At 39.3% G+C, this 27,892-nt stretch overlaps 1 protein-coding gene across 1 annotated transcript in view; it reads left to right on the forward strand.

Annotated features, from left to right (window-relative positions):
- Nucleotides 1-27,892, forward strand: part of LAMA4 (laminin subunit alpha 4) — a 102,005-nt gene that overhangs the window by 44,722 nt on the left and 29,391 nt on the right. The window contains exons 5-17 of the mRNA XM_080615472.1: nt 1,338-1,552; nt 5,533-5,628; nt 6,936-7,087; nt 7,242-7,352; nt 10,766-10,877; nt 13,815-13,982; nt 14,731-14,924; nt 16,773-16,889; nt 18,281-18,429; nt 20,428-20,569; nt 21,034-21,130; nt 21,945-22,061; nt 23,103-23,288. Coding sequence (XP_080471598.1) covers nt 1,338-1,552; nt 5,533-5,628; nt 6,936-7,087; nt 7,242-7,352; nt 10,766-10,877; nt 13,815-13,982; nt 14,731-14,924; nt 16,773-16,889; nt 18,281-18,429; nt 20,428-20,569; nt 21,034-21,130; nt 21,945-22,061; nt 23,103-23,288 — 1,856 coding nt within the window. The remainder of the gene's footprint in view (nt 1-1,337; nt 1,553-5,532; nt 5,629-6,935; nt 7,088-7,241; nt 7,353-10,765; nt 10,878-13,814; nt 13,983-14,730; nt 14,925-16,772; nt 16,890-18,280; nt 18,430-20,427; nt 20,570-21,033; nt 21,131-21,944; nt 22,062-23,102; nt 23,289-27,892) is intronic.

Below are 27,892 nucleotides of genomic sequence, written 5' to 3' on the forward strand. Positions count from 1 at the left end.
CTGCTACCACTAATAGTAATAATGATAAAGGAAATAACAAGGAAGAGAATACAACACCTCACCGACTGGTACCTCACCCCCACCCCGCCGTGATCCTGCCCTTCCGGGTAACTCCCTGTTACATCCTGGGCATGACGTGCTGTGGTATGGAATACCTCTTTGGCTAGTTTGGGTCAGGTGTCCTGTCCCTGCTTCCTCCCAGCTTCCCCTCCTCCCTGGCAGAGCATGAGACTCACAAAGCCCTTGGTCAGAGTAAACGTTCTGACCAGCAACTGAAAACATCGGTTTTATCACTATTATCTGCAGGCCGAAAGTCAAAAACACAGCGCTGCACCAGCTACTGAGGAGAAAAAATGACTGCTACTGCTAAACCAGGACAGCATTCTTCCTGCTACTGGCAGAAAATCCTTTAACAGACACCCTCTCCTTTCTTTCCAATGACACCAAATCTAATACCTGATGCCTTAGTCTAGGGCCACTGGTTACCCAGGAATGTTACATATCGCTGATTTGTCTGGACTTTGAAAAATTACTACAGTTTCAGTATCTCATCCATTCTAAGATGTAGCAAGTTTTCAGTTGAAATGCTTCCCAAAAATGACAAAACAAAAAGCAATTTGGACCCATTTCAGACCTCCCCTGTGGTGTTTATTGCCCTCCTCCCTCTCTTCCTCTGCAAAACCAACAGAGGAATGCTTCCCCCCAGGCTGGTGGCTGCTCTCAGCCAGCAGGCTAACATCAAACAAATCTGGAAAATGGAAGCTGGTTCAGTGCCCGTTCTGTTTTGTAAAAAACAGAAACCATCTCAGTCACTCACCATAAAAGTATTTATATAAACCTCTTTATATATAATAATATTAATAACACTTTGTTATGTGTATTATAATCGAAATAAAGTCTCAAATTCCTCTGAGTTTCAGCATCATGAAATGGCAGTCTCTTACCCCAGTTTCCTATATAATACAATATAGGTGGTGAGATCCAAAGCTGAAAGAGACCAAAATAAACACTAGAGCTGCCCCTCTGCCAAGGTCATTCTGTCACAAAGTTCAAAACAATGGGGAACAAATCATTTTACTGCTAAAGACACACTGAAAACAACATAATGCAGACTGATGTGATTGAGATACCAGGAGTGTTCAAGAAGGGAGAAATATATAACTGTACCGATTAAGATAAGAGCACAAAACAGCCTCTGCAGAAATAATTTGCCCTCTGTCTGTTGGTAGCTGCAAATCGTCATCAATTCCTGGTGACATGAATAAGGTCAGAGAAAAAAGGGTACTGCGGATGGGAATGCCACTGCTCGTCATCGCTGGGCTTGCTCTTCCTTTCAGATGTGCCCCTGGTTACTATGGGAACCCTTTGCTAATTGGAAGCACTTGCAAAAAATGTGACTGCAGTGGCAACTCGGACCCAAACCTGATTTTTGAAGACTGTGATGAAGTGACCGGCCAGTGCCGCAACTGCCTGCGCAACACTACCGGGTTCAAGTGCGAACGATGCGCTCCGGGTTACTACGGGGATGCCAGATTCGCTAAAAACTGTACAGGTATTGTCTATGGTTTAGTGCAGCAGAGCCAACCAAAACACAGCATGGTCTATGGATGCCCCCTCAGAGATCAGAGATGCCTGATTCAATCATCACACACTTGTGGCCCAAGGGGCAGGCTGTGTTCCTGGCTACCTACCTGGCAGGATAACCTGGATTTCTGTTCAGTTGAATCATCCCAGGAACTTGTGCTTTTTCCATTGCCTAGAAGGAAGTCTCAGATCCCAGACTCAAACATCTCAAGTACCTGGGCAGGATGAATGTAGACACTGTTGTGTCCTGCATCTTGTTTTAAATGAGTCTCTAATCTTTCTTTGGGCAGAGATTTCACCTTAAACATTGATGGTGCTTAAAGACTTTGTTCTTCCTGTCCTGATCCAATCCCTGCTCAGTTTCTGCTGGTTTTCACACTGGTAATCTATTCTGCATTTCCCATGTGTCTGCGTAATCTTGCTGATTTCTGAATTTCCACACCAGAGATGACTGTACTTCCAGGGTCTGGTAAAGTGCTACCCAGAGGATCTTACCAAAACATACCCACACAGAGGGATCACAGATGCTTACATCCTCTAATATACCTGTTCTCCTAATTTACATGGTGTTTGATCCAAATAGGACTTTAGCCTCAAGCCCTTTGTCCTTGCTTTGGCTTTGGGAGACAAGATTTTATCTGCTTTCAAAGCACCACAGAATAGCCACTACTGAAGGCAAAATGCAGGTACTCAGAGCAAGGACTTTGGGTGTCCTTCCCAATGTCTTTGCCAGGGTCCTTCCCTCCAGGACCACAACACAAATGGAGGAGACGGATTACTCCTAGCTCTCAGCCTGACTCAAGGATAAGACACAGCCAAAGCATGCACCCAACACGGGCCTCTGAAGTGCTCCAGGATCTCAAGGTACAGAGAGCTATAGGTCTCACAGCCTTAGCAATGTCTTGATCAAGCCTATGACCTTCTTGCAACTCACTGTACACTTGGAACTTGCTTTTTACTAACTTACTATAAAGTACTAAGGTGTGCTTGGGACTTGTTTGGAAGGTCGTGAGTATGCTATGCAGTCAAATGCCCTTTGTGCTGCTGTCTCCATTTGTAGGGTACCATGAATTATGGCACTAGTGGTCCCTTTTGGTTTTATATTTCTGTGAGCCTCCATCTCCAGGATTTAATTCACATCACTAAATCACATACTTACATTCTATTTAGGCTGAACAGGGAGAGATGGTGCTCACACACAGTAATCCCCAAAGCCTATCCCAGGTATCCTAACCAGTTGAAAAGACATTGGCTGCATGGAACAGCATGTCCCAAAACTCACCTCCTGTCTGGATTTAGGCACCCAAGACATGCCTGAAATTCAACATCTTTGGGGTTTTGAGGTTGCAAAAGCAAACCTTATTTATGTATTTCACTGTGTAATTCAGTTCAGCAGAGATGATTTAACTGCAGCTCTCCTGTAAGGAATGACAGCATCTAGTCTGTGGTTCCTGAATGCCATGAGGCAGGAGAAATGCCCCCAACAGTTCAACTCAGCAAACCACAGCAATCGTGCCCTGGCAATGGGCAAAAGCAGAACTTCAAATAGCTAAGAATAGCTTTGCCAGAAGTCTGAGGATTACAGGGCATTCAAAGTGTCTAAGCAGATTATACAAGACATAATTTTGGAAGGCATCTCTGAACATAGAGTTTCTAAACTGAAGTCCAGCTTTCATAACCTCAGTATAGTTCTGGTTTGCAGCCTTAAGGAATTGGAGGCAGAACGCTGTGGTATTATTTATGTTTCTGAGGTACAGTGTAAGTGGGATTTCATGGTGTACAGGACTTCCCTATACAGATCTTTCATGCAGACTATAAATCATCTTGGTTATTCTCTTCATTAGCAGATTTCCTTGTAGTGTTTGATCTTTGCTAAAAATAAAAGTGCCTGGGCACTTGAATATGTTGTGAGAGGTGTAGCTTTGCTCTGTTTAGGACTGAATTTAATCTTGCGGTTGACTAGCTAATCCTGAATTTGAAGTATCGTGTTTCAGAGAATTATACGCTCCTTGTTTCATCTGCTGAACACCACAATGTGTTGTATTGGACATAGATTGTGTAGATGGCGAGCACCACTCAATACGTTCATGATATCCAAACTATATGAGGGGTTTACAAGGCAAGTTTTGGAGCAATTAGGAACTCTTATTTAGAAAAATATTGATTCTGAAATAAGAGAAATACTTTTTTTAAAAAAAAAAAAAGATATTTTTTTCAAATAGAGAAAATAAACTAATGTAAGAAATAAGAGTCTGTAAACATGGTTTCCACAGAGCACCTCAAACAGTACAGAGTACAAAAAATGCAAGAGAACTAAAGGAGCAAACAGTTCAATTCTGCTAAGATAGTCTTTGTTTTTTCCTTCTTTTGAGCAAAAAATAAAAACCTGTGTAGCTCTAGTCAGCAGTTTTCAGCTGCTTTTCAATGTATTTTTTAACCACATGTCCTTTAGTCACACTTCAAAGCTTTCCACAAATGCCCCTCAGAAAGAAAGGTAAATTTAGAAGCTTTTCCCATCAGTAAGCCATAGTAACATTGAAAGTCTTAATTCCTACTAAAAATATGGTACTTCCTAAACAGATGAAAAATTGTCACAGCCACTTTTGAAATTAATTTACTATAAGCGTTTGTATGGCAAATTAAGAGTTATCTGTTTAAATATGAAGAAAAAAAATTGAGCACCAGTCTCATCCAAAATTTAATCTTGTAACTGTAATCTTGCCCCCTGGGAATAGCCTAGATCCTGTGATACAGTTGAAGAGAAATCTCTGCTTTCAACTAAGTGTTTTCTTTCACTTCTTAGCAAAAGAAACAAAAAGTGTTTTAAAAAAATGTAGATCCTAAATCTGTGAGGCACCCAGTTCCCACAGACTGCGGTGAGGTCAAAATGTTGATTGCCCCACAAAATTCAAACCCAAATTCTGTTCTTACATTAGTACAAAAACGGAGTAGTTCAACTCAGACTAGTTCACTTACGCAGAATTATTCCAATGTTAGTCCATTGTGTTGACTTTGAAGCTGTTTTACACATTTTCCCTGATAATTCCTCAAATGTGAAATTTGGAATGTAAATACAAGGGTAATTCATAGAGAACAATGAATGGGCTGCATTAAAATGGCAGTAAACAATTTTGTTATATGAAATACTGCTGCAACCATGAATCACAAGAGCAAAACAAATTCCAGATAAGCCACGGCTGTTCTTAGGTTCTGTTTGAGTTTCTGTTATTCTATCCAAGTGTTCCAAGAATATTGTAATCTTTAAAATAATATATTATAAAAGGCCAGTTAAACCTTGAAAGAGACACTTTAGATTAAAAATTATACTTTTGAAAAAGCCACTTGTGCTGGCAATAAAAATGTAGCTTACTCAAGTTTTAGAAAATGTAAAACCTCATTTATTCTTCATTGTAAGTGGCAGGAGATATTTACTTTTTGATATGGTCAAGCTGATGATGGAATTGGAGTCTACTATCAGTACCTGATGGCTGGAAAGCTTATTCAGTGGCAGCCTGACACAGCATTGCTAAATTCCACAGGGCTGTGGAGACTTTAGTAACTAATAATAACTTTAGTTGTACCACTTTTCTTAATCCATCTTCAGAACATCACCTTCTCTAGATGGTGATGCACAATGGCCCAGATGATGCAACTCTGGCCTCACTGCCTCTGCTCGTGACCAGCTAGGAAGCTCTGAACAACTCATTTCAGCACAGGCTTTCTGGTTCTGTTTCCAATCTCTAATTTCTATCTGGTCCAACCTGACAGCAGTGCAAAAACCACCTTTTTCTATATACTGAAGGAAAAATCAATCCAAAAAGTCCTCAGGTATGGACGGACTATCCATGCACAATCCTACATATGATCATTTCACTGATCTTGGGAGGGGAAAGGTCAATTTTACGTTTGGAAGTTTCTTCTTTCAAAAATCGTTTCTTTTTCCCCCAGAATGTAACTGTGGAGGGAGAATGTGTGACAGCCTGACGGGAGAATGCCTCGCAGACAGTCCTCAAGTTTCTACTGGCACAGACTGCCCAACCATCAGTAAGAAGATTATCATGAGGACATTAAATATTAATATTTCTCTTGTATTTAGATGCTTACAAACACTAACTTAAGGGCTCAGTTCTCTAGCGGGCTCAGCACTTTGACCTTGGTCCCACAGCACACTCAAACATGTGAATATGCACAATGCTCTGACGAATGAGTATTGAAATATGTTCTCACTTGCATAACTGAATACATGTATACGTTCAACTGTGATACAGGCTGAATGATAAGGTACAAACTGCGGAGCAGAAGAATGTATCAGCTAAGTTACTTCAATAGACTTTGAGATACAGTTACTGCAAAATAAGCTACCATCACAACTCTACCTGTGCCGCACTGCATGTAATTAATGGTTTTCTAGTTGTACATCTACTATAAATTGTTGCTGTTGGCAATTCAACATATATCCATCAATCAGTTGCTTTTCCACTATCATCTCCCCTATTCTAATGACAGGAAGCCTGGGGAGTTTTCAGAAGCACTATGTTGTAATTACTGGTAACCACTGATGGTTATTTTCAAATGTTAGTACAATTACACAGTACAATGCAGTATAATGTAGCACATATGGATTCCTAAATCAGCTCCCAAGAAGACAGGTCGTGTACATGAAAGTGCAAACAGAAGGAAAACATTTGGGAGCTGATGCCATCAAGAATACCAACTGTAAAATATCAAGAAAAAAATTATGTAAGAATCAGTGTTTCACATTCACCTAAGTCTCTTGCATTTAGTAGTGGCACAAATGTCACTAAAACCAAGGTAGTATTGCAAGCATTCAGCAGGTATGAGGATATAGTTCTGTGCAAGCATATTCCAAATGTGTTATAACTGTGTTTTTACAAGTTGTCTTCCTAATCAAATAGACAGCCGAGAGCCCATCTGCTGGACATCCTTGTTTCTCATACCACTAAGTTTTAAATACAGAGTTTAGGCTTTTGACAAAATGAAGCTGGTTTTGGGATCCTCATCTATTGTCCTTCAGGCAACAAACATGCACAGCCTCTAGGGAATAGCCAGGAAATACCTCCTCTCTCTCCCTACTGATTATAGAACTGCTGTGGCAGCCTCTTCGAGCAGTCTCAGCTGCTGCTGCTCAGCTGGAAGTGTCATGACTGCACTGTGGGACCTCGAAGTGGGCGGATGAAAAGAGAAAGAAAAATGGGTATCCATCAGGATCCATTAGTGAGAAAGAGAAGGAAACATTATAGGGCAAGAGCACCATAATGTGAATTCAAGGTATGTGCTGTTAACTGACACAAACACTAAAGAAAAATGATACTCTCTTCTTTTCTTATCAGGCTGCGACAAATGTATTTGGGATTTGACAGATGACATCCGATTAGCAGTTCTGGCTATCGATGAAAGCAAATCGACTTTACTGAGCATTTCTACAGGTGTTGCAGCTCAAAAGCGCTTGAATGACCTGAACCTCACTACCACCCATCTCCAGGTACAAATATGGACAACATTTTTTTTTTATGTCATTTTAATCTATGAATTTCTACTCCCTTCCTATAAATTTCTATCCTTGCCCTCACAAGACATATCATTTGTTTTCAGATGCACTGACTTTCTCCCCCCCCCCCCCCCCCCCCCATATACAGGCAGCAATGTCCAAAAAAAAGAACCATGCTGTGCTTTGGACCATCCAGGTTGATGATGCTGCAGATGAAATGAATGATCTCCTGAGAGAAGCAGCAACACTTGATGAACAGGTTTGTTTATAGCCCCCTGCCAGAGTTCATTTGATCAATTCAGAGATCATTTGATCAAATCAGAGATCATTTGCAGTTTGCCATATTTGCACGCTAGAGTGAGAGGTTACTATACTGTAACAGCATCAATTGGAAGGGACCTAAAACAATCATCCAGTCCCACTGCCTGACCATTTCAGAGCTGACCAAAAGTTAAAGCATATTATTAAGGGCATTGTCTAAATGCCTCTTAAACACTGACAGACATGGGGCATCAACCACCTCTCTATGAAGCCTTTTCCAGTGTTTGACCACCTCTCAGGAAAGAAATGTTTCCTAACATCCAGTTTGAACCTCTAGGTACCACAACAAGAGTGGTAGTGCCCTAAAAGATAGTTGGGAAAACTCTCTATTTCTATTTTCTATTTCTAAACTTTCTACTTCTAAACTTTCTACTTTACTTTAGCTCTGAATTACAAGCATAAATGACCTATGAAGTTGTCTTCCCAGAACAGGAAGAATGTAGGGCCAAAATCTGTTGAAAGTGATCATGGGTTTGTCACCAGTCACAAAAATCCTCCCCTCAGGATCTGAGATCCCACCTACCACCTTACACAACGTTTGATCTGAGATACACAGACTGCCTTTCTATTTTGATTTCTAATTAAGCAAAGTAATCAATGCTAAACTAATGCAGATTGACTTATATCTATTTTACATGTATGCTTTCATAAAATTAGCCCAAATTAGACCCTTCAAAATATATTACAAAAGTGCCAGTTTAAAAGGTTTTTCATGAACACACTGAGATAGGAGTCTGTTCAGCACTCAAAACATGCTTTAACACAATTGTAATCATAAATGCTGCATCTACATTCATTTGCCAGGCTATAAAATTAAGGTTATCTACTCTCAGCACACGTAATACTTTCATTGCACCCTAGAATACTGATATGATATATGTTTAGAAAAGAAATACGGCTCAAAATTGCTTTCCCTCTATTTTAAGGAGATATCATTAAACATCTTTCTGTTGCTAAGATATATATTAGTGAAATACATCACTATTCTCAGAGATAACCATAGCTGTAGTAGGACTAGTGTGTATTTCACACTTACTGCAAAATGCCCATCCTTATATTCACTTACCAATTCCTTCACAAGACAAATTAAATTTATACCTTACACTAAAATTCAAATACAGGAGCAAGTAGGGAAAAAAAAAAAAAAAAAGAGGAGAAAGGGTTGTATAGAGATGTAGAAGAGAAAACTTGGGTTTGGGTGATTTTAATCTGCACTTACTTAGCTGAAAGGACACTGTGGTATTACAGACTATGCCTGTGTCCAAGAGAGGTTTCATTAAACCAACTCACACATACACCCTCCTCTGTATATGAGAAAATCCAGCACAGCTCACATGCCTCCGTTGGTAGGCAGGATGATTAAGGCATTAGGTTTTCTAGGAATATCTAGTGAATTTGGATAACAATGTTTTTGTCATCTTCAGTTCTACTTGGGGATTTCTCAGCTCATTTCTCAGTTTGTTCCTAAACCAATGAACTCAGGGTTCCCTCTGGTCTTTTCTCTCTGGTTATCTATCTCTACTGCTTATTCCACACAAACACTTACAATTGCTTCTAAAGGCAGGGAAATAATGGTCCCAGACTCTCACAGTGGAAGGAAGACCACAATAAGAACTCTGAATATAATGAGCTTCTTGCTCTTTGAAGGCACTTTCACGGAAAATTGGTGCAAGAGCCTTGAGTAAATTTTGCAGAGATATGCTGCATCTTCCATTTAGAGCATTGCATGTGCACATCCCTGTGTCTGAGAGATTCCTGCAGATTCTGATCTGAACCCCAAAGGCAGGATGAATGCACCAACTGTAAACAAATCGTTCTGCTAAATGAGAAAAGTAAATGTGATATGCAACTCCTTGAGTCTGCTTGGGATGAGCTCAGAGTAAAACAGCACATAGCTCAAACCTGAATGCTTGGCATAGCACCTGGCAGAGCTGAGAATTTTTCCTTCCGGGGCTCTAAGCAAATTTTAGGATGAGTCTTTGTACTCATGAATGAGTGGGAATTTGAGGTCCCTAAGAGCACCCCTCACTCATGCGGCTGTGTTTCCCATCAATCTCATGGCGATCAATCAGCAAACCTGTCTGAGCAATTTCCCATGTGTTAAAGAAACATCTGGCAAGGAAAGAACATTATAAAAGGCAAGTGTGTGTAAAAACAGTAACAAGGTGCTTAAAATAAGCATGAAGTGGTGATGCTGAGCAACAGAGCATTCACAAGAAACTCTGATAGCTATCAAGGAATTTACCCTTCAAAGACTAAAAATCCAAGTAAACCGAAATAAAATTATAACCTTTCTATAAACCCTCACGTTGGGAAGACTCTGGCCGCCCTGACCCTGCATTCAAGCGCCACCTGGTGCCTCTGCAAACCCCGAGTAAAAACCGGCTTCATGGACAGGGGCAGCCCGGCTGTGACTGAGCTCGCAGCCAAGGCACGGCTGAGCCCTGCAGGGCTGAGGGGCAGCGGCGGCGTCCTCTGTAGTTCCTGCAGGATTCATTCAGCAAGTATGAATTGAGCACACCAATAGCCAGGCATCTGCCGACTTAAAAAGTGTTACGGCACTCCAAGCCCAGAAACTAATTTTACAGTGGGAATTTTTGCTCATGCAGCCCTAACAGGGACCTTGAATCAAACACCTTACCAGTGGCAAGCATGTGGTGCGGACTCCCATGGGGTCTAGGAACATTTATGGCACAGCAGTCAATTTTTTTCCTGGAAAATACCAGTGAAAATTAAGTCTAAGGACTCCAAAAGTCAGTGACCTTCTTGGAAAGATAACTATGACATGGTAACGCTTTGTTTCCCATACATGTAAGGGAACACAATGCAGAGTACACCCTTCAACATCATATAGTATAGGAGGCAAAACACTCTGCTCTTGTACTTTGGATCCTCGTGCTTTTTCTTAATTTTAACAAATTTCAGAGCTGGGGAACTCACTTGAGAGAGACACTGACCTAAAAACGGTTGTGAGCTTGGCGGCTGATTCTTCAGTCTATACGCTCACTCAGAAAACACCATATCGAGCAAAATAAGCCAGTCCTGCTGAATGCCTAGGAGACTCAGCAGATGGGTGTTTTACAACTGTACATAATTTATGGCAATTTGGTTGCAGCAAATGATGGATAAATATGGGAAAGATTTTAATCTCTCACCCTGCAATTCTGGAAATACCGACAAGACAGACAGCCCTTCAGTTCAAACATCTCTGTAAATGCCACTTTATGTGATAAAGGGACTTTCACATGCACATCAGGAGAAAGCAAAATGTGTGTTTACACTGTTCATCCTCACATGTGAATATGGATCTGAAAAGAAATGTAATGTTTAGCTCCCATGGTTTATTCATAGGGAAATGAAGCATCCAGCAAAGGCCTAATGATACAGAAGGAAACCATGGAGACCAACAACCGTGCTACTCAGCTTGTGCAGCAGCTCAATAATATGAGGGATAACATTCAAGGTAAATAGATTTCTTTTTGGTTCAGCTCAATGTCAAGAATGTATTAATGAAGCCTCCAGCAAAAAAATTGTCACAGCGCTTGGGCACTCTCGCAAAGCAATCCGCACATGAGGCTCCTGCAGCCTCCAATGCCATTACAAAAACTTGTCTTTCTTAAAAGACAACTGACACCATGGGCTGACATGGTCTGACCCCCAGAACAAGAGCTTCTCTTCCTTTTTCTCTCTCTTTGACAGAGCAAAATAATAGTAAATAGGTTTACATGAAGTACTTCAAGCTAAATCAGCCTGTAGCCTTTGTTTGTTTGAATAGCTGCTCAAGGTATTTATATACATTTGTGGAAAAAAAGAGTCAATACCAGACTGGGGCTGGATGGAACCACAAACGCAGACACAGGATGGGTCATGAGAGTGCTCTGTGCCTCAACCATCAGCAGATTCATGCAAGTGCACTTTTTCCATGCTGCCGATAAGCAATGGAGGCCATATGACTTGCTAGACAGATTTTTATTTAAATTGTTCTTTCCCTTTTCAACCCATGGCAGTCAGTTCAGGCTAACTCTGGTAATTGCACCAGAGAGTGCTACTTTAAATGCTTTATTTGCCTTTTAGCAAATTGTTGCTGAGTAGGATTATGCTGGTTCATATAACTTCATGCAGATGCTTCTAAATAGAAAAGGACATTGAATAGTAAATAATCTCGCGAACTTACTGCTTCCCCGAGATCAGTGTGGGAGGTGGTGGTGAGTTTCTTTTCAAGCTGCTTATTGCTCCATCTGACCAGAATTCCCAATTGAGTTTGGGTCCAGACACACCTACAGAGCATTACATACTAAGTGTTCTCCTCTTGTTCTTTTTTTTTAATTATTATTATTATTATTGAAATACAGAAAGAGAATGGAAAACTGCATCCTCATTGCCTTCTTTTTCCACAAAGAAAGTGCTGCTTCTAAATGTAAATGTGAAAGGAAGAATTGTGAACTGTGTGGCTGGTGCAGGCCATCAGAAATGGTTATAGTGATGCTGTTTCACAGAAGGAGAGGTAAACACGATGAGGAAGATCTCCCAAAATTAGGAAAAGAGTGAAACCAAAAGCTTTTTCATGTTAAAATGTGGGACAAACTATCACCTATTGCCTCTGTGTCCTGCTCATCTGTCAATACGATGTGAACAGATGCAGATAAAAATTAGGAAAGTCCATCCTTGGGCAACATGCTAGAGCAATAAAAGCATCTCTATATCTAGCATAAATTTCAAAACATAGCTTTTCTTCTGACTGTAAATGTATGTATTTTACACCTTCCCACATGAAGATTTTTCATTATTATTTAGAGCCTGCAAAACCTCTTGCATTTTCAAGAATTTTTACTGCCCTATATATCAAAGGATAATCAACAACAGTGAACACCTTCCCAAGCAAAAGTGCACTTAGAAAAGGTTCCCTAGTCAAAGATGACCATCTTCATCTGGAATACCTAGGACAAATCATTATCATGCTGATATGAAATTGAGATTAAACCTATTGCAGCTTCTTCTTCAGCACCTACAGAAAGCAATAAAACTACAACTAAATGTACTCAGAAGCACCCTTGTCCCCTGTACACCTGCATCATGAAGGCCTCCATCCTGCTGTAGAGCACACTGATTTCCCCCAGCTTTGACAAAGCCAACAGTGTACAAAAGCTGTATATGGTACCAGAATAGAAACGCTAGCTGGCAGTTGAGGTTAAACAGTCCTTTTACAATAGAAATGCTTGATTAAGAAATCTGAATAGCTCTGTCTTAAAGCAATTATTGCAAGCTCTGTGGCAACTTGTATAAGGAAGAGCAGTTACATATCAACTGTTATCTTTGCTTATCCTTATCTCCATGGGTGCTTCAATCATTATTTCAACAAACATAGTTGAGATATACCATCACGCACATGAGGCAGGCTGAGACCAGACTTATAGTATGTACATTTCTACAACCTTCTTACCCCTGTGATGCTAAATCTTGCCTTTGACTCTTGGCCATCTTTCACGTTTTATTTCTACAGCTATTCTACCCTTGTAGAAGGCAAGCCACTCTTTGCTTAAGGGAAAGCCCATGTGTGCACAGGCACACGTGCATGTGCCAGCATAAGAAGGAAAAAGAAATCCATGGAGCTGCTGGTCATGGTTGGTTACTGCTTGGTATGAGCCTTTACGGCTTCACTAATGACCTCAGGAGTCAGCAAGAAACTGCATACAAAAACACTCTGCCAAAGAATCAGTTGTGTCACAATTACACATCTATTTTTTATAAGAATCTTACATATGCACAGTGCAGGCTTTGCCAGCTCTGATTATCCACAAAAGTAGTGATGAATGCAAGCCAGAACTACTCACAACATAGTGAGAAAGGGGCAAACTTCATAATACCTACACTGGAGAAGGGTAAACTCAATTTCAGCTGCAGGGATCCAAGTGTGTTTTTTGAATGGAGACCAAAACCTTGAAATAGTATGTCTCCGAACCAGCTAGGCAGTACCAGGCCAGAAGCCATATGTTACCTCTTCAGGAACTTTTTAAGACGGAAAAAGAGGTTATTTCAGTCTCCCTTGCTGCTGTTGTTACTTAATGAACATAACATTTTTGTGGCAGCACTTAGAAACCACAATCCTGGATGAATTCCCCGGCCTGCTACATGCCGCAGAACTCAGAATAAGCCAAGTAATGCACACATCCCATGGCTGTTTAATCTCCTCTTCTGACAAGACCCCCACATATGCCAGGGAGAGTGATTTATTTACAGGTTTAATTTTAAGACTGGATTAAACATAATTATCTACTATAGAGTTAGAAGATAATTAAAACTTTATTTTGCCATCATCATAATCTGGATTCACAAAAGTACTCCACAATTTTTACTTGTCTGTAGTCATGCTGAATTGACTGTCTGTTTGTTTTTCCCACAGAAATCAGCAGCAAGACGAACTACTATGCAATTCAGCAAGAGCTGAGCCCTGAAGAAACTGCCCAGAAGCTGAGTGTGGCTGAGGAGATGCTGAAGGAGATCAGAAGCCGTAAGCCTTTCACTAATCAGAAGCAACTTGCACATGAGGAAGAACATGGAGCAGAGGAGTGTGAGTTTTAAGTCTGTTTTCCATTCACCCACACGTTGATGTGCAGCTGGCATGGGCTGGGCTGCACTGGATGTACTGTTGAGCCCCTGGGGAGGACCAGCAGGCACTAGGCAAGCACCAACTAGTGTGCTGAAGATGCTGCTGCTTCCAAATGCCTGCCCCAAGTCTCTGTTGGCAATTGCTGCCCCCATGGCAGCATGGGCAGAAAATGTGTGTGCCTGCATACTGAAGCACTTCAGCAATAGCTGCTTAGGAAGGTTCATGCCAGGGCTGGAATTGCTTGTGTGAACGTCTTCCTCCCCACCTCCCAGCTCTGCCATAGGGACAGTAAACTCCAGCAGAGAGAAAATAACTGCTGGTATGGGAAAGAGTGGCAGCCTAATTCTCACAGATTGGTGAACTTGAGTCAGAGCCCCAGTACAGTAAGGACTGTCTTCTCCAGAACAGCCTGGCTCACTGTGAAATGAGAAACAAATGAAGAGGAAGGAAAGCCAAATCTAGTTTCTTTTAGGAATAGCTACTTGAGAGGGGAAATTAACAGGATTAAAATGAGGCACTAAAATGGAAGGCATCTTTCCTTTTCAAAATGGGTGGGAAAGTAAAATCTAGGCATATGATCCCTCAAGTAAGCTTTTAACAAATGTGTTTTCCTGTTCCCTCAGTAACAGCAACAGAAATTGTTGCATAGGTGAGTTATGTCACAAATCCAAGCTTTGGGTTAATCAGTGGCCTCTGATTTTTTTCACAGTGCTTCTGCAAGTTGAAGATTTTCATGAGAGGTACAACGACACCAGATCTCTAGTATCTGATGTGCTGGAGCAGCTCACTGAACAGGATGTGAAGCTGTCAGACCTACAGGAGGCATTAGACCAGGCAGTTGACTATGTTATACAAACGGATGACATAAATAAAGAAAACACAGCCAGTCTTCAAAGGCGTGAGGTACTGTGCAGTGCATTTATCATAACCCTTGTCTGGAATACTCCATCTCTGCTGGTGTTTAAAATAGTAGCTTATAAACAATTTAGATTCAGGAATCACCACACCAAAAAGGAATTTTTTGGACTACTGAGTGGGATGAATTTGACTCTCCAGTTCTACAAAACAAGTTGTGGAGGTACAAGGAGTTATTATTTATTCGTGACGTGAAAATAAATGACAAGTTTTGGTACGGCATGTCTCTGCAGGCCAGGGGAGAAATGGATACTAATGCCTAAACTAGAAGGTGTATTTCAACAAAACCCAAGAAGCTTAAAATTCCATGTATCATGGCTGCTATAAATATTGTGGTGGGTTTCACCAATTATGTACTGACAACGTGGAAGAATTTCCTGCTCACAAAAGCAATTATATTCCATTCAAAAAATTATTTCAAAAGACTCTGCACTGCATTCATGCCCTGGGATCAGTGCATTCATATTGTCTTATCCAAACTTTCTCTCTAGTTCTCTTTAAATAGAATGCATTCCCACTTTTTCAGGAAAAGCAGACAATTGTCCTTGCATCTTCAAGCACAAAACCATCAAACCCACACTTTAACTGCTCTGCAACAGATAGCTTGAAACTAGGTTTCCTACTTGTTGGATAAACAGCCTAGCTATAAGGCTATAGCAGCTTTCCCTTATGCTCTGTTCAATTTAATATTTTCAGTATTATGACAAAGTAATCACTCCAGAGGAGAGCTCAAAGGAGACCTGTCCCCCACAACACTGAAGTGGGGCATGTTTGCCTGTAAGTGGTGGTATTAGGTTTAAATCCCATCTGGATGATGAGAAAATTGAATTTTCAGGTCTCTTATCCCAGAAAAGTACCCAATCCATCAGCAATACAACGACTATTTTTTTTTCCCTTCCCAGAAATTTTGTGACTCTTACTCTGTCCCACCAGAATGTCCCACCTAAAACTTGTCATTTATTTTTTCAGCAAGGAACAAAATGACAAAGAGAACTGCTTTCACTTCAATGGCTGAAATTGTTTTGATACTGAAGGAGAGGAGTTTAGGGTGCAGTTCTGTGATTTGGAGAACAATCTTGCAAATTCAGGATGACCTCTGGGTTTCACAGCATCAGTGGCTGAGTTTTGAGCTCTTGAAATTTGCAGTGCTAGAAGTTCACGCTGATGTGGAAGGTCTAATAATTCAACAGAAAAATCAGGCATGCTGTACTCGTGAATTCTTCTACAAGCAGCTTGGGATCTTTATGTACAAAGCCTCTTCTGTTGTTCCATTGTTTCATAATTACAGTGCCAAGCTGCAGCTTGTCTCACATTTATAAAGCAAAGCCTGAAGTGTGTAGTTGCATTGTTCACTGTTTTTAACCAGTTGGATCTTCATTATTACTCACAATGAAGGCAGATGCTGTACAAGCCATTGTTCACATCAGCTTTACTATTGACAAGGAAAAGAGATCTTTGGGCTGTAGATTTTAAAAAATTTCCAGATCAAAAACTAGTCTCCGGACCACTATGAAAAAATCCACATTTAATTTGTCTCTCCTGGCAGTGCAGAGAATAATGCTTCATTCCAATAACTGTTCATGCTGTAATATAAAATGAAATTAATTTTTAAAATATCCAACATATCTGTCACAAAGACAAGAAAATGCAAAGAGTCACCTTATGCAGCTATTAGAGATGTCTGGGAAAAACTTGGACTTCAAATTTGTCTAAAATCTATTTAGTTCTTTACCTTGTCTTTTGACTTAACTTCAATAAATTTAATAAAAATGATAACACTGTCTTAGCAATAGAGACAGTATTGGATGTGATTTCATCTTGTTTCATTTTCTGTAGAAACAACACAAGAAAGTAAAAGACCAAACTGATGAAGTGAACAGCATTCTGCTAAGTGCCACAAGTATTTTGGCAGGACCACAAAAGGTCAACTCTGAATTAAGTGAGATAATAAAGGTAGGTGCTTAGTGACTTGTTTAAATGATATGTCTTGATTTTTTAACTTCTAAGTTGTGTGTGTAGACCACTAAATAAAGACATCTTTTTCACACTGCTTCAATGAAATACTGATGAATATTCCCTCAGAAAAGTATAACTCTTTATAGATGAAAAGCTCTGTAATTATACTTTACTGCCTTGGAAAAATAATTGTATTATAAGGATGCCTGACTGGAGGCAAAGCTGAATGAAAGATTTTGCTGTACAGTTCTCAATCATTTCATTACCAGCAGCTGCCAGAAGATGCTCTGGTAAAAGACTGCACTATATGCTAAATTCCTTTTCTCACACTGCAAGTGAGCATAGGAGAAGGCTAAAGATCCCAGATATCACTGTTAAAACAAGCCAGTGTCAGAGTGTAAAACATATATAAACAGATTGTCTCATAGAAATCCTCCTCTGGAACTCTATGCTAATATCCAGTGTTCTGAATGAGACAAGGTGTTGTAAGATATTTTTAGAAATTTTAGGGGTTTGCACTTTCTAGGAAAAAAAAAAAAAAAGAAGAAAATAAACCTGGGATTTTGCTAACTGAAAGATTTAGCAAAGATGCTTTCTTTTTTCATGTTTCGTGTTAAAATTTTGAGATAGTTTAAGGCAAATGAAAATTCTCCATATTTACTTTGGTCGTAGGTGCCCAATTTTCTTTTTTAACACATAAGCAAATAAAAAAATTCTTACTTTTTCTTTGGAAGAATGATTTAAGAAAATAGAAAGAAGACAGCTTGCTTTATAACCATCCCTGGCCATCAAGCAGTATGATTTTTTTTTTCTCTCTCCTGTTTTTTGCACAAAAACAGAAAATTGTGTTTTGTGCAAAACAAATTTCTGTAGTTTATCATTTCGGGTCCTCCACTCCCGTGAATAAGCTTACATATAGGGGACATTCACACTGCAGGGAAGGAAGTAGTATGTGAACATTGTAAATCTTCTATCCTCATCAGAAATAAGCATTTTTGGGCTTCTTTCATTCATCCCTTCTCTCTTCCTCCATTCCATCCTTTTTCATGTATTTTGAGGCCACATTTATAACCCTGTAACATATCAGCAGACTTGTGTATTGGAGAGAAGGTGAATGCAGGCCCATTTGTTCTTCCCCACAAGTATTTCATATGAGGAAGAAGTATGGCTAAGGCAAAGGGATACTACTTCTCCTTGCCTGTACATACACATAGGAAGTATTAAGGTGGGCTGATTTACAAATTAGACTAACCCATGTTACATTTTAAAAATGCAAGAGAAAACAACATTAAAATAATATAAAGGGTAAAATTAAATATAACAATCAAAATACAGACTTTATTTTTTACAATTTTCATCTTCTTTACTTCCTTCCATATTTTGTTCAGAATGTGTCAGGGTTCTACGCAGAAATAGATGGAGCGAAAAAGGAACTGCAAGAAAAAATAGCCAATCTGTCTCTGTTTGATGATGATTTAGTAGAAAAGGCTATGCAACATGCACACAACCTAAGAAGACTTGCTGATGAGCTGGACAGGTAAAATTTAACTTCAGCAGACTCTGTCATACAAATGCTACTTATTGAACAGCTGAACTAAAAGACAAGCAGAAACACAGTGACATTAAGTATTCTGTCTGCAAATAGACACTAAACAAATCACTGTTAAGTCACATATGGAAGGACTTGTCATGGTCCAGAGGGAACAGCTGAAGTTGAGCTAAGCAAAATCTATTTATCTTTTCAAAGAATAAACATGTATCTTGCATGACATTCTCCTTTTGCTAATCTGGCATGTTCTTCTCTTCCCATAGCAAGAGAATAGGAAAGGTAGATTACTGGTAAATAAAATAATACAGCCAGATTAAATGGCATTTGCAGATGTTTCACATGTCAGTTCACTCACATTAAAAACCGTTCAGCATTATGGGCCACAAACTGAGATCTGGGATAATTTTTATTCAAGAACTGGAGTAGTTGTGATACTTAACAGGTTGTGTCCCTGTGTAACTGGCCCACTGTAACACCAAAAACTTACTGTGAGTCTTCCTATTTTGCTGGAAGATACTAAATATATCAACTTACACTCCCCATTCCCTCCCCCATTTTCTAAAAAGTCACATCTAGACAGTTTGAAATACGACTTTATTTGCAATTGGGATTACCCATGGAAAAATCACTGCTACAAATGAATACTTAAATAAAATATTTCACCAAAATCTACCTTAAGCAACATCATGGACGTATGCTTTTGGAAGATAAAGTTAGTCTTCAAGTATATTACTTAAGTATCAGTTGCTTCTTAATATTAGTATGCCCTAGATAGATTAAAATAGAGAAAAAAATAACAGATGGTTTTCTTTTATACAATTGTATAAAGCTGACATCTGAAACTCTGTTCTATAACGCCACAAAAACTACAGACAGGCTAAAAAACAAACAGTATGTTCAGTTTGAGATCAGCTAAATGGGGGCAGCAGAATCTCTTGAAATAAAATACCCCATATGGCCAGCCTTCATCCCTTACCAAAATAATTCAAAAATTACTACTAAGTCCAACACATGAGGAATTTAACAGAAAGCAAACAGAAATAATTATGAAATATAAAGATGGAAATGTGCTGACTCTTTTATTTGTTGAGAAGATTGTCCAGCAGTGAAACTTTAATCCCTTGAAACATTTAGCCTGTCTTCAAGTCATTTTGGGTTTATGGGTTTGTTTTATAAGCTTGTTAGGCTGTTGGTAGAGTTTCTTTTATCTTAGGGGAAAATAGCAGGAAATTCTCGCAATAACACTGAATCTGAAAACTTAATAATCACTCAATGTGCTAACACTTTGAAGTGAACACACACCTGTGTAAATGCATATGAATATGGAGTCTATATTTGACTTATATTCTGAAATCTGTTTATCATAAAAATACTAAAAAATAGTATTTATTCAAAGTTACTAAAAGCTGAAGGTTGAGTCCTGAACCACGTTTGCAATCTCCCCTGAAGACCAGTTATCACCTCGTATGCAAATCAAGCTCTACCATGACAGCAAAGCTATCTTGTGATTTTAAATGTAACTTTTTTGCAAGTTCTTCATCTAATCCTCCCCTCTTTTCCCACCCACCTTTGGAAAATATAAACAGCCCACTCACACACCTTCCCTGACTACTGGCACACAAGTCCTTCCATTCATGGCCATGAGTTATCCCTACAGGACAACTGATAGATCTGTTTTTCTCTTAATTCATGGAATATCTAATCAAGATTTTGAAAAAGATAAAAGCTCAGTTAGTCATTTTGTGCTGCTCACGCAGATGATGAGAGAAAAATTCCCAGAGTTAAGCCACTGGGAAGTACCTTCTATCCACATAGTTTTCACCTGCTTCAGATTGACATAAACGGTCATACACAGTGAAGAGAATACTATTTAGGCCAAGTATATCTATGTACAAGATTATGTAGTCAGAATTCACAGAATGTTAAGAAAATTAATCAATTTGAAACTACTTTGATTCAGTTTGATTTCTTCCTCCACTTTAACAGGAATTTGTATGGTGTTGATACAAATGGTTTGGTACAAAGGGCAATAAATGCTTCAAATGTGTATGAAAACATTGTTGGTTATATTGAAGAAGCTAATAAAGCTGCATTGCTGGCACTAAACACAACAAACCGGGTCAACGATGTAAGTAATTTTCATAATGTCAGTTTTTACTTTGCAAAGCTTTTGGGACTTCAGACACTGAAGTATAGGAGGAAAAAAAAAAAAAAAAAAAAAGCTTAAATGTCAGCATTGACCATCTCACTGCACATTTTTCTTCATCTACTATTTCCTGAATTTTTCTGCAAGCCTAAAGTCCCCTGGTATTTGAAAAGACGCAACTTCTGTCCCTAAGTATAGATAGATTTTAGGAAGAAGTTATTCACTGTGAGGGTGGTGAGGCACTGGAACAGATTGCCCAGAGAAATTGTGGCTGCCCTATCTCTGGAAGTGTACAAGGCCAGGCTGGATGGGACTTGAAGCAACCTGGTCTAGAGGAAGGTGTCCCTGCCCATAGCAGGGGGGTTGGAACTAGAAGATCTTTCCAACCCAAATCATTCTGTGAGTCTATGATTACTCCGACTTTCTTTTTTGGAACATACTTGCAGGCTGCAGTTGGAATTGATACTCAGATTATTTACCATAAAGATAAAAGTGAAGAACTTCTCAACCGAGCCATGGAGCTACATCGAACAGCAGATGACAGTAAATATACATCCTTTCTACTTTCCCAGTCAGTTTATAAACATGCATGCCAGAAGGAATTTCAAAAGCATATCACTAAGGCAGAACTAGTGCTGTAACAGAATAGTGTATTGAGAAAAGTTACCACACAAAGTACTTGAAATGGCCACAGGCACAGTTTGAGTAGTTCACATGTTGTCATCCTGCCAGATACTGGAAGTTTATTTCATTCACAGAAGTAAACAGAAGGCCCACTTCAGATCCAAATCACTGTTTAAATATGTGATCCTGCAAACAATTGTCCACAGGCAAATATACCCAATCAAGTAGGTCAGCTGAAATCAATTCACAACAGCTTAAGTCTTCAGAAAGCTGGATTTCACCAGTGAAGTATAATAATAAATGTTAAAACATGTTGGCCTTTTTTCACAGAAAATGAAAGCAAGCCCTAAAATTACAGAAATTACCTCTTCAATTCTTCAGGACCTTTTGAGTTCCTTAAAACTTTTACTGTATACTTGTTGGAGTATTCTCAGCAGTTCTGGTAAAGCAAACAGAAACAGTACTGACTGAGATACAGGTTTCCAGATTCTTTTCAAAGACACCCTGTGGCAAGCAAATAATGCTTGCCACAAGCATTATCCACAAGGAGCTGCAAAGCTTCTTTTTCCTTTCTATTATGTGAAGTGTGCTAGTATGCCAGTATGAAAAGAGACCATAGTATACTGCCTATGATGTATTAAATGCTTAATAACAAACCTCTACAGGATAAAATTTACATTTTAAAATGCCACTTTGATTCCACTCAACTATACCTCGAATTTTCTCCCCACAGGTAATGATTTAACCATTGCAGACACCAGCCGGCATGTTAATGGCACTTTTGCTAGAATGAATGCTCTGCGAAGCCACCTGATGAGAGCCATCACAAAAATGAAATCAGCTGAGCCAGGTTGTAAGAGGAACTTCATCTTGATGATGCTTTATCTCATACATTTAAGAGCATATTTTATCTTTGCATATAACCTATGAAGTTGTATTAGCATTTCAGTCCCAGGGAGCCCTAAAGGAATTTGAAACTACAAGACATAGATAGCAAACATCCATCTTTAACACAATCATAATGAACCTTTATGTCTTGCCAGCTGAAATTATCAACATTCTTTTTGGTTCTTCTTACTAAAATTATCCTCTCCTGTGTTACTCTTGATCTTTTGAGAGCTTGGAGAATCTACAAGTCTGTGGGTTTACTGTCCTGGTAGCCAAAATCTAATTCATGTGCACATCACACCTAGCAAGTAGAGTATTTGGGAAGTAATTACTGCTAGTCTTGATTGACAAAACCTCACCTTAGTTTTTCAGAAAAGAGACATCACAGAGAATCGAGCAAGTATATCTGAAGGTGTTCAAAGTTGACATGGTCGAGATTTCCTCATTAACTTTGACTAAAAATGGCTGGGGTTACTCCTTTATATATTATCATATGCAAAATGCTATAGGTTTTGCTATACAGTGGTTGGCAACTCAAAAAAAAAGAAAAACAAAACCCCCAAAATGTCATGTATGACCAAAAAAACCCCAAACACTGCAGTATCTTGGATTTCCCTCCTCAAAAATAACTGTCATGAAAAATATTCAACCAATGCATGCATTTTCTTTTAAAAACTTGATGAAAAACAGTGTATTTTTTCATCTCTGTTCAAATTTCTTTGCCTACATAACACCTATCAAAATCCAAGGACACTGAAAATTTCTAACAATCTAGAATGAAAAAGAGAGGTTTTTAGATTTTAATAATTAGTAGGATTGTAGACCAGCCACAGGAAGTTTTGATATTCCCTGTGGAAATAAAGAGAAAACCAACCAAGCAAGTTTGGGTCCCCATTCTGCAGAAGATAAAATCCCCTTAGCCACACCACTTTCTAAGTACTGTTATAGCTCGCTTGAATCTTTGAAAGAGTTCATTTCTTCTCATCCCCTATTTATTTTGCAGAGGAGGCCAGAGAACGTTTGGAGCAAGCTAAACTAAAGACTGCAGAGGCCGTAAGTGCCACCATGACAGTAACACAAGCTACGACACCCATGGATGAGAATGTGAGGTTGTGGTCTCAAAACCTGCAAGACTTCCAGCACAATTCAGCAGCATACGACAGTGCTGTGCATTCAGCTGGGGATGCAGGTACAGTGACCTGAATTTTGCCATTCCTTAGCATTAAAAGGTCAGGGAATCATCACAACATCATGTTGTATGAATCGTCTATATTGCACATTCATAGCACATAATCTTCTGGCATTTTACCTCCATGAAAGCATTTCAAAAATTAGTAGTTAACTTAAAAGTAGAGACTTTTAAAACTGTTGGATGCTTGGACATTTCTGAAAACAGCTTAAACACTTTAAAGGCTGAAGTCTTATTAGCTGTTAAAACATTTTTATCAAGGTACCAAGGTCACACTGAATGGTAGGCAGCTTGTTTAAATAATTCTTGCTATTATAATCGGCAGTTTAGTTATTTTTTTAACACTAGGAGGTATTTGAAAACAGGGCCCTTTTGTCCTCAGTAGTACAAATATGGAGCAGAAATGCTCCCTGACTTGATGAGCTTGTAGTCTAAACAAAGGGGACAAAGAGGATTAGGGAGGAAATAAAATATTTAAGCAGGGTGATTGCTGGAAAAGCTTGTAAACATCACATTAATTCCACTTCTATTATCGGGGGGAGGAGGAAGAGTAGAGTAGAATTTGGAAGGTTAGTTATGAAAAATTTAAGGTAAATCAAAAGACAAAAGAAAAACTGAGGCAGGCTACAAAACTGGAATGAAGATTATAGGAAAGAGTGGAAAAAGAGGCAGGGAGAGTGAGGCTGAAATGAAGTGACTGGTGAAAGAAGGAAAAGAACAATTAATCAAGAAATCCAGATATACAAGTGAAAATATTCAGAATCAAAAATTGCTGGCAATCACCACTATTTATTGCTTGATGTATTCCTGACTCTGCTCATGAGGCTCACTAATCCCAAGTTATTCATGGCTAAGGAAGCCAGAAATCCAGAACAAGAAATTTCCTATATACATTTGATGATACATACCATCACCTACAGCACTGTTCATCAGTGTCTTGCCTCCTGAAAGTGCCCCAGAGAAGGTCCATAACTCCACTGACTCTATCTCCTGAAAGTCTGAATCTCACATCTACTGCCCCAAATCCCTTCTCCTTCTGTCAGGAGCTTTGCAATTTGACAGTCGTTTTACTGCAAATGGTGTTAGGGGTACCAAACCCAACATAGGGTTATTAATGCCTCAAACCTTCACTCTTCCCTCTAGACTGGGGGAACTCAACAGTCATGCTATTTCCAGAATTTAGCAACAGATAAGACCCTCACACTAATATTTTTGATTATTAAATGAGTGCTCCCTAGAACTTGTATAAAGGTGTTTCTCCCTGCAAGAAAAAATCAGTACTATTCAGTATCCCAACTCTGGGTTCAGAACTGGAGGCAACTCACATTTCTCTGAGTTTTTTATCTGAAGGAAACACTGAGCCACCCCCTCTGGGAATGGGTAAACTCACTGCTAGACACTGGACAGAGCTCCATAAGGGTGTAGTTAGCATAATGGTAATTGTATTTCATTGCTATTAAATGTTTTCCATCAGCACAGGGCAGTTTAAGCTGTGGGCTATGAGCTCCAACTCCCATTTTTGATAATGTAAATGTGGATTCAGTTGGCATCCAGGGAGGGAATGGTATGAAGAAAAACTTCTAAGAGAAACAGTCTGCTATAGCTTAGACATGAAGGTTTTTGTTTTTATGGACCTTTACACCTGACTTACATTTAACATTTACCAGTGCCAGTTCAGCAGACAGAGCAACAACACAAACTGCATTTGGCTTTTCATGCTCAAAATGTCAAGACATTTGTAATTCAAAAAGTCTGCTCATACTAGCTGTTATACTGAAAGAAATATTTCCAGTAGCATTTGAGAGGCTCCATAAGAGTGGATAGACCTAACATGGCCCAGCTGTCCTAGTTGGTTATGTTCTCAAAAAGGCATACATGGTACACACACCACGAGTTGTACAGAACTGCTCAGCAAATATCTGACATGCCTGGCAAAAATGTTTTCTCTGTGACAGTGGGTTTGCAGGTAGTATTGTGACCATGTCACAGCGCCTGGAGGGCCCTGCTGACCACAGACTAACTGTTTGAGAGATGCTAATGTGCAAGCTACAGCAATGTGTGCCCTGCTACATTTGTGTAGGCAGCTTTTCCATGGCATATTTCATTTTAAGGCACGATATTTTCTGCTAGAAAGTTCAGGTGGAAATAGCTGAGAAGATGGATCAGTACTACAAAGGAGGTAGTACACAAATCACATGCACCTGTGACTGTGATTTGCAGCCAAGGAAGACATGTAGACATGCCAGGGCATGGTGGAGTGCTCTCAGATCAGCCGTGTATGTTGCCAGGAGAGGTTGGTCTGACAGAAGGAATGTCCATTGAAGTCCAAAATAAAGTCACAAGAAATGTTCAGGCAGGTGCCTGAAATACTAGAACACCTGATCATCATGCCAATAATATTAACCATGGCAAGTGCAGCCTCTAAGATGGCATGTCTGGATTGCCTTTGAATAAAGCTTGCACTTGAGTTTTGGAAGGGTGAGAGCATGCTTTGACTGTGCAGCTTGTCTGAGAATACCCCTGTATCACCATGGTGAGCTTCAGGAAGAAGGATGAAGGACAATTTAGGAAGAAAAACAAGGAGAAAGTGGCTGGCAGTTTATGGTCAAGGTATTTCTTCCTTGACAGTTTCCCTTGTATTCTTTTTGTATTTTATCACTGGTTAAGACTAGTTTTCTTTTTCACTCTTACCTTCATCCCAAAAACTAAAACAAAAAATCAACATTCTTCTGTGTTGAAGAATGCCATTTTAAAGGACAAGAGGAAGAGATTTATGGTGAGATTTTATAATAGTATTAGTAGTAATAGATGTTAGTTTTATGTTTTCATGTTACAGCTGTATTTCAGGTTTAATAGCTCAAATTCCAAGCAGATGAAAAAACAGTTTTTCAAGGTATCACATCAGACACAATTCCAGTTCAGTTGCTGATTATTAAAAAAAATAAAGGTGGCTGAAATTTGCTAAATCACTTGCTGAGCTTGCAATTTTTTACTTTAAGAATAATGTGGGCTTTCTTTCAATACAACAGAACATTCATTTCAAAAGGCAAAGTTACTATTACACTTGTTATTTTTTAAGTATGAATTTTAATGCATTCCGGAATTAATGTGTTACCCAGAACTCATTGTAGTTCTTTGGGGTTTTGCTAAAATAATGGCATTTTAAAGTACAGTAAGCTTTATAGAGAATATCTGACTACTGAGCCCTGGTACATAAGGTCTTTCAGGACTTAATGGGAATAACTGGAGAGATTAAAACTCTATACGGCTTACTCCTACACTGGTCTTGGAAAGGAAAACACAAGCAACAAGAGCCAGGCAGAGAGAGGGCAGGATGTGGCAAATATACCTTTACACTCTATCCAAAGAGAAGTAAAACTTGTAGGACTCTGTGGAATCTTCTCATAGTCCGGGTTGCTTTGAATGAAGCCAAGAGCCGCTTCAGTCTTTATTCAACAGAACTAAAAGTACAGAAAATTGAATGGAGGTTACTCTTCCCTTTTATACAGTCTCAGTACATCTGAGGATTAGCTCTTCTACCTGTCTTTCTGCTATCTTCTTAGACAAGAGTAAAAATATGAAGAACACAAGAGCAAGTGGATGCAAGTTGAAAGCCCTAAAATATAACTGCAAACCCTACAAATCAGTCTTAACCTTTATAGTGAATCCATGTCATTAAAAATTAACTATGAATACTGGATCTTTCTTATATGCATGTAGCTTGTGGCTAAAATCACATTTCATTATACTCAGCTAATTGTACCTACATCTAATTAAGATGAAAAATTATGCGATGTGTAAACATCCTTCAAAGGGCAGCATGTCATTGGAATCTGATGTGATGAAATCAGATTATAATTAGAGGTAGTTATGTTTCTTTCTTGGTAATTTTTCTGTCTGCTTATCTTTCTGGGAAAGGACTTCTCTCCCGTTGAACACAATGAAGCACCTGCATTTCCCTTTGGTAACAATCCTACTAGCACATGTACCAGAAGACAGCAATGAAAGTGAAGGTCCAGGACTCTGATTCATGACCCCTGGCAGCTGTAGGTATGAAAGCTGAAGAAGCTGCCACTCATAAGGGCTGGAGCAGGTAGTAAGCACAGTTTAACTACACATGCATCATAAGCTAAGGCTTTCTACCACTGTACGGTACAGGCCTGTTACCACAGTCTGAAAGCAGTTGTGTTTCTGTTAGCAGAGTGAGATCACACACAGATCACCTTTGCAGCTACTGCTGCTGTCTGGGTGATAACCTTTAGGAGAGAAGAGCTGAGAGCCAAGGGAAACAACCTATACATCTCCCCTAAACTGAATTTGAAAATCTCATGAAACATAGATGCTACATACACTTCCCAGGTCAGACACAGATAACCAGTGAGATACTGAACAAATAATCCTTCACTCCAGTTGGCATATCTGTAAAATCAGGTTTCGCATTTATTTGCCTTGAAGGAAGATTAAAAGGTTAAAATTATTAACATTTGCAAGCACCTTGAAGAAAGTATTGGAGAGGTACAACACCACAGTAGTACCTAGGAGTCCCATGAAAAAGCAGTCTCCTTTGTGCAAAATTCTTTCCAAAACCTTTTGCAATACCACAT

The sequence above is a fragment of the Psittacula echo genome, assembly GCF_963264785.1.
Source record: "Psittacula echo genome assembly, chromosome: 4".
Lineage (NCBI taxonomy): Eukaryota > Metazoa > Chordata > Aves > Psittaciformes > Psittacidae > Psittacula > Psittacula echo.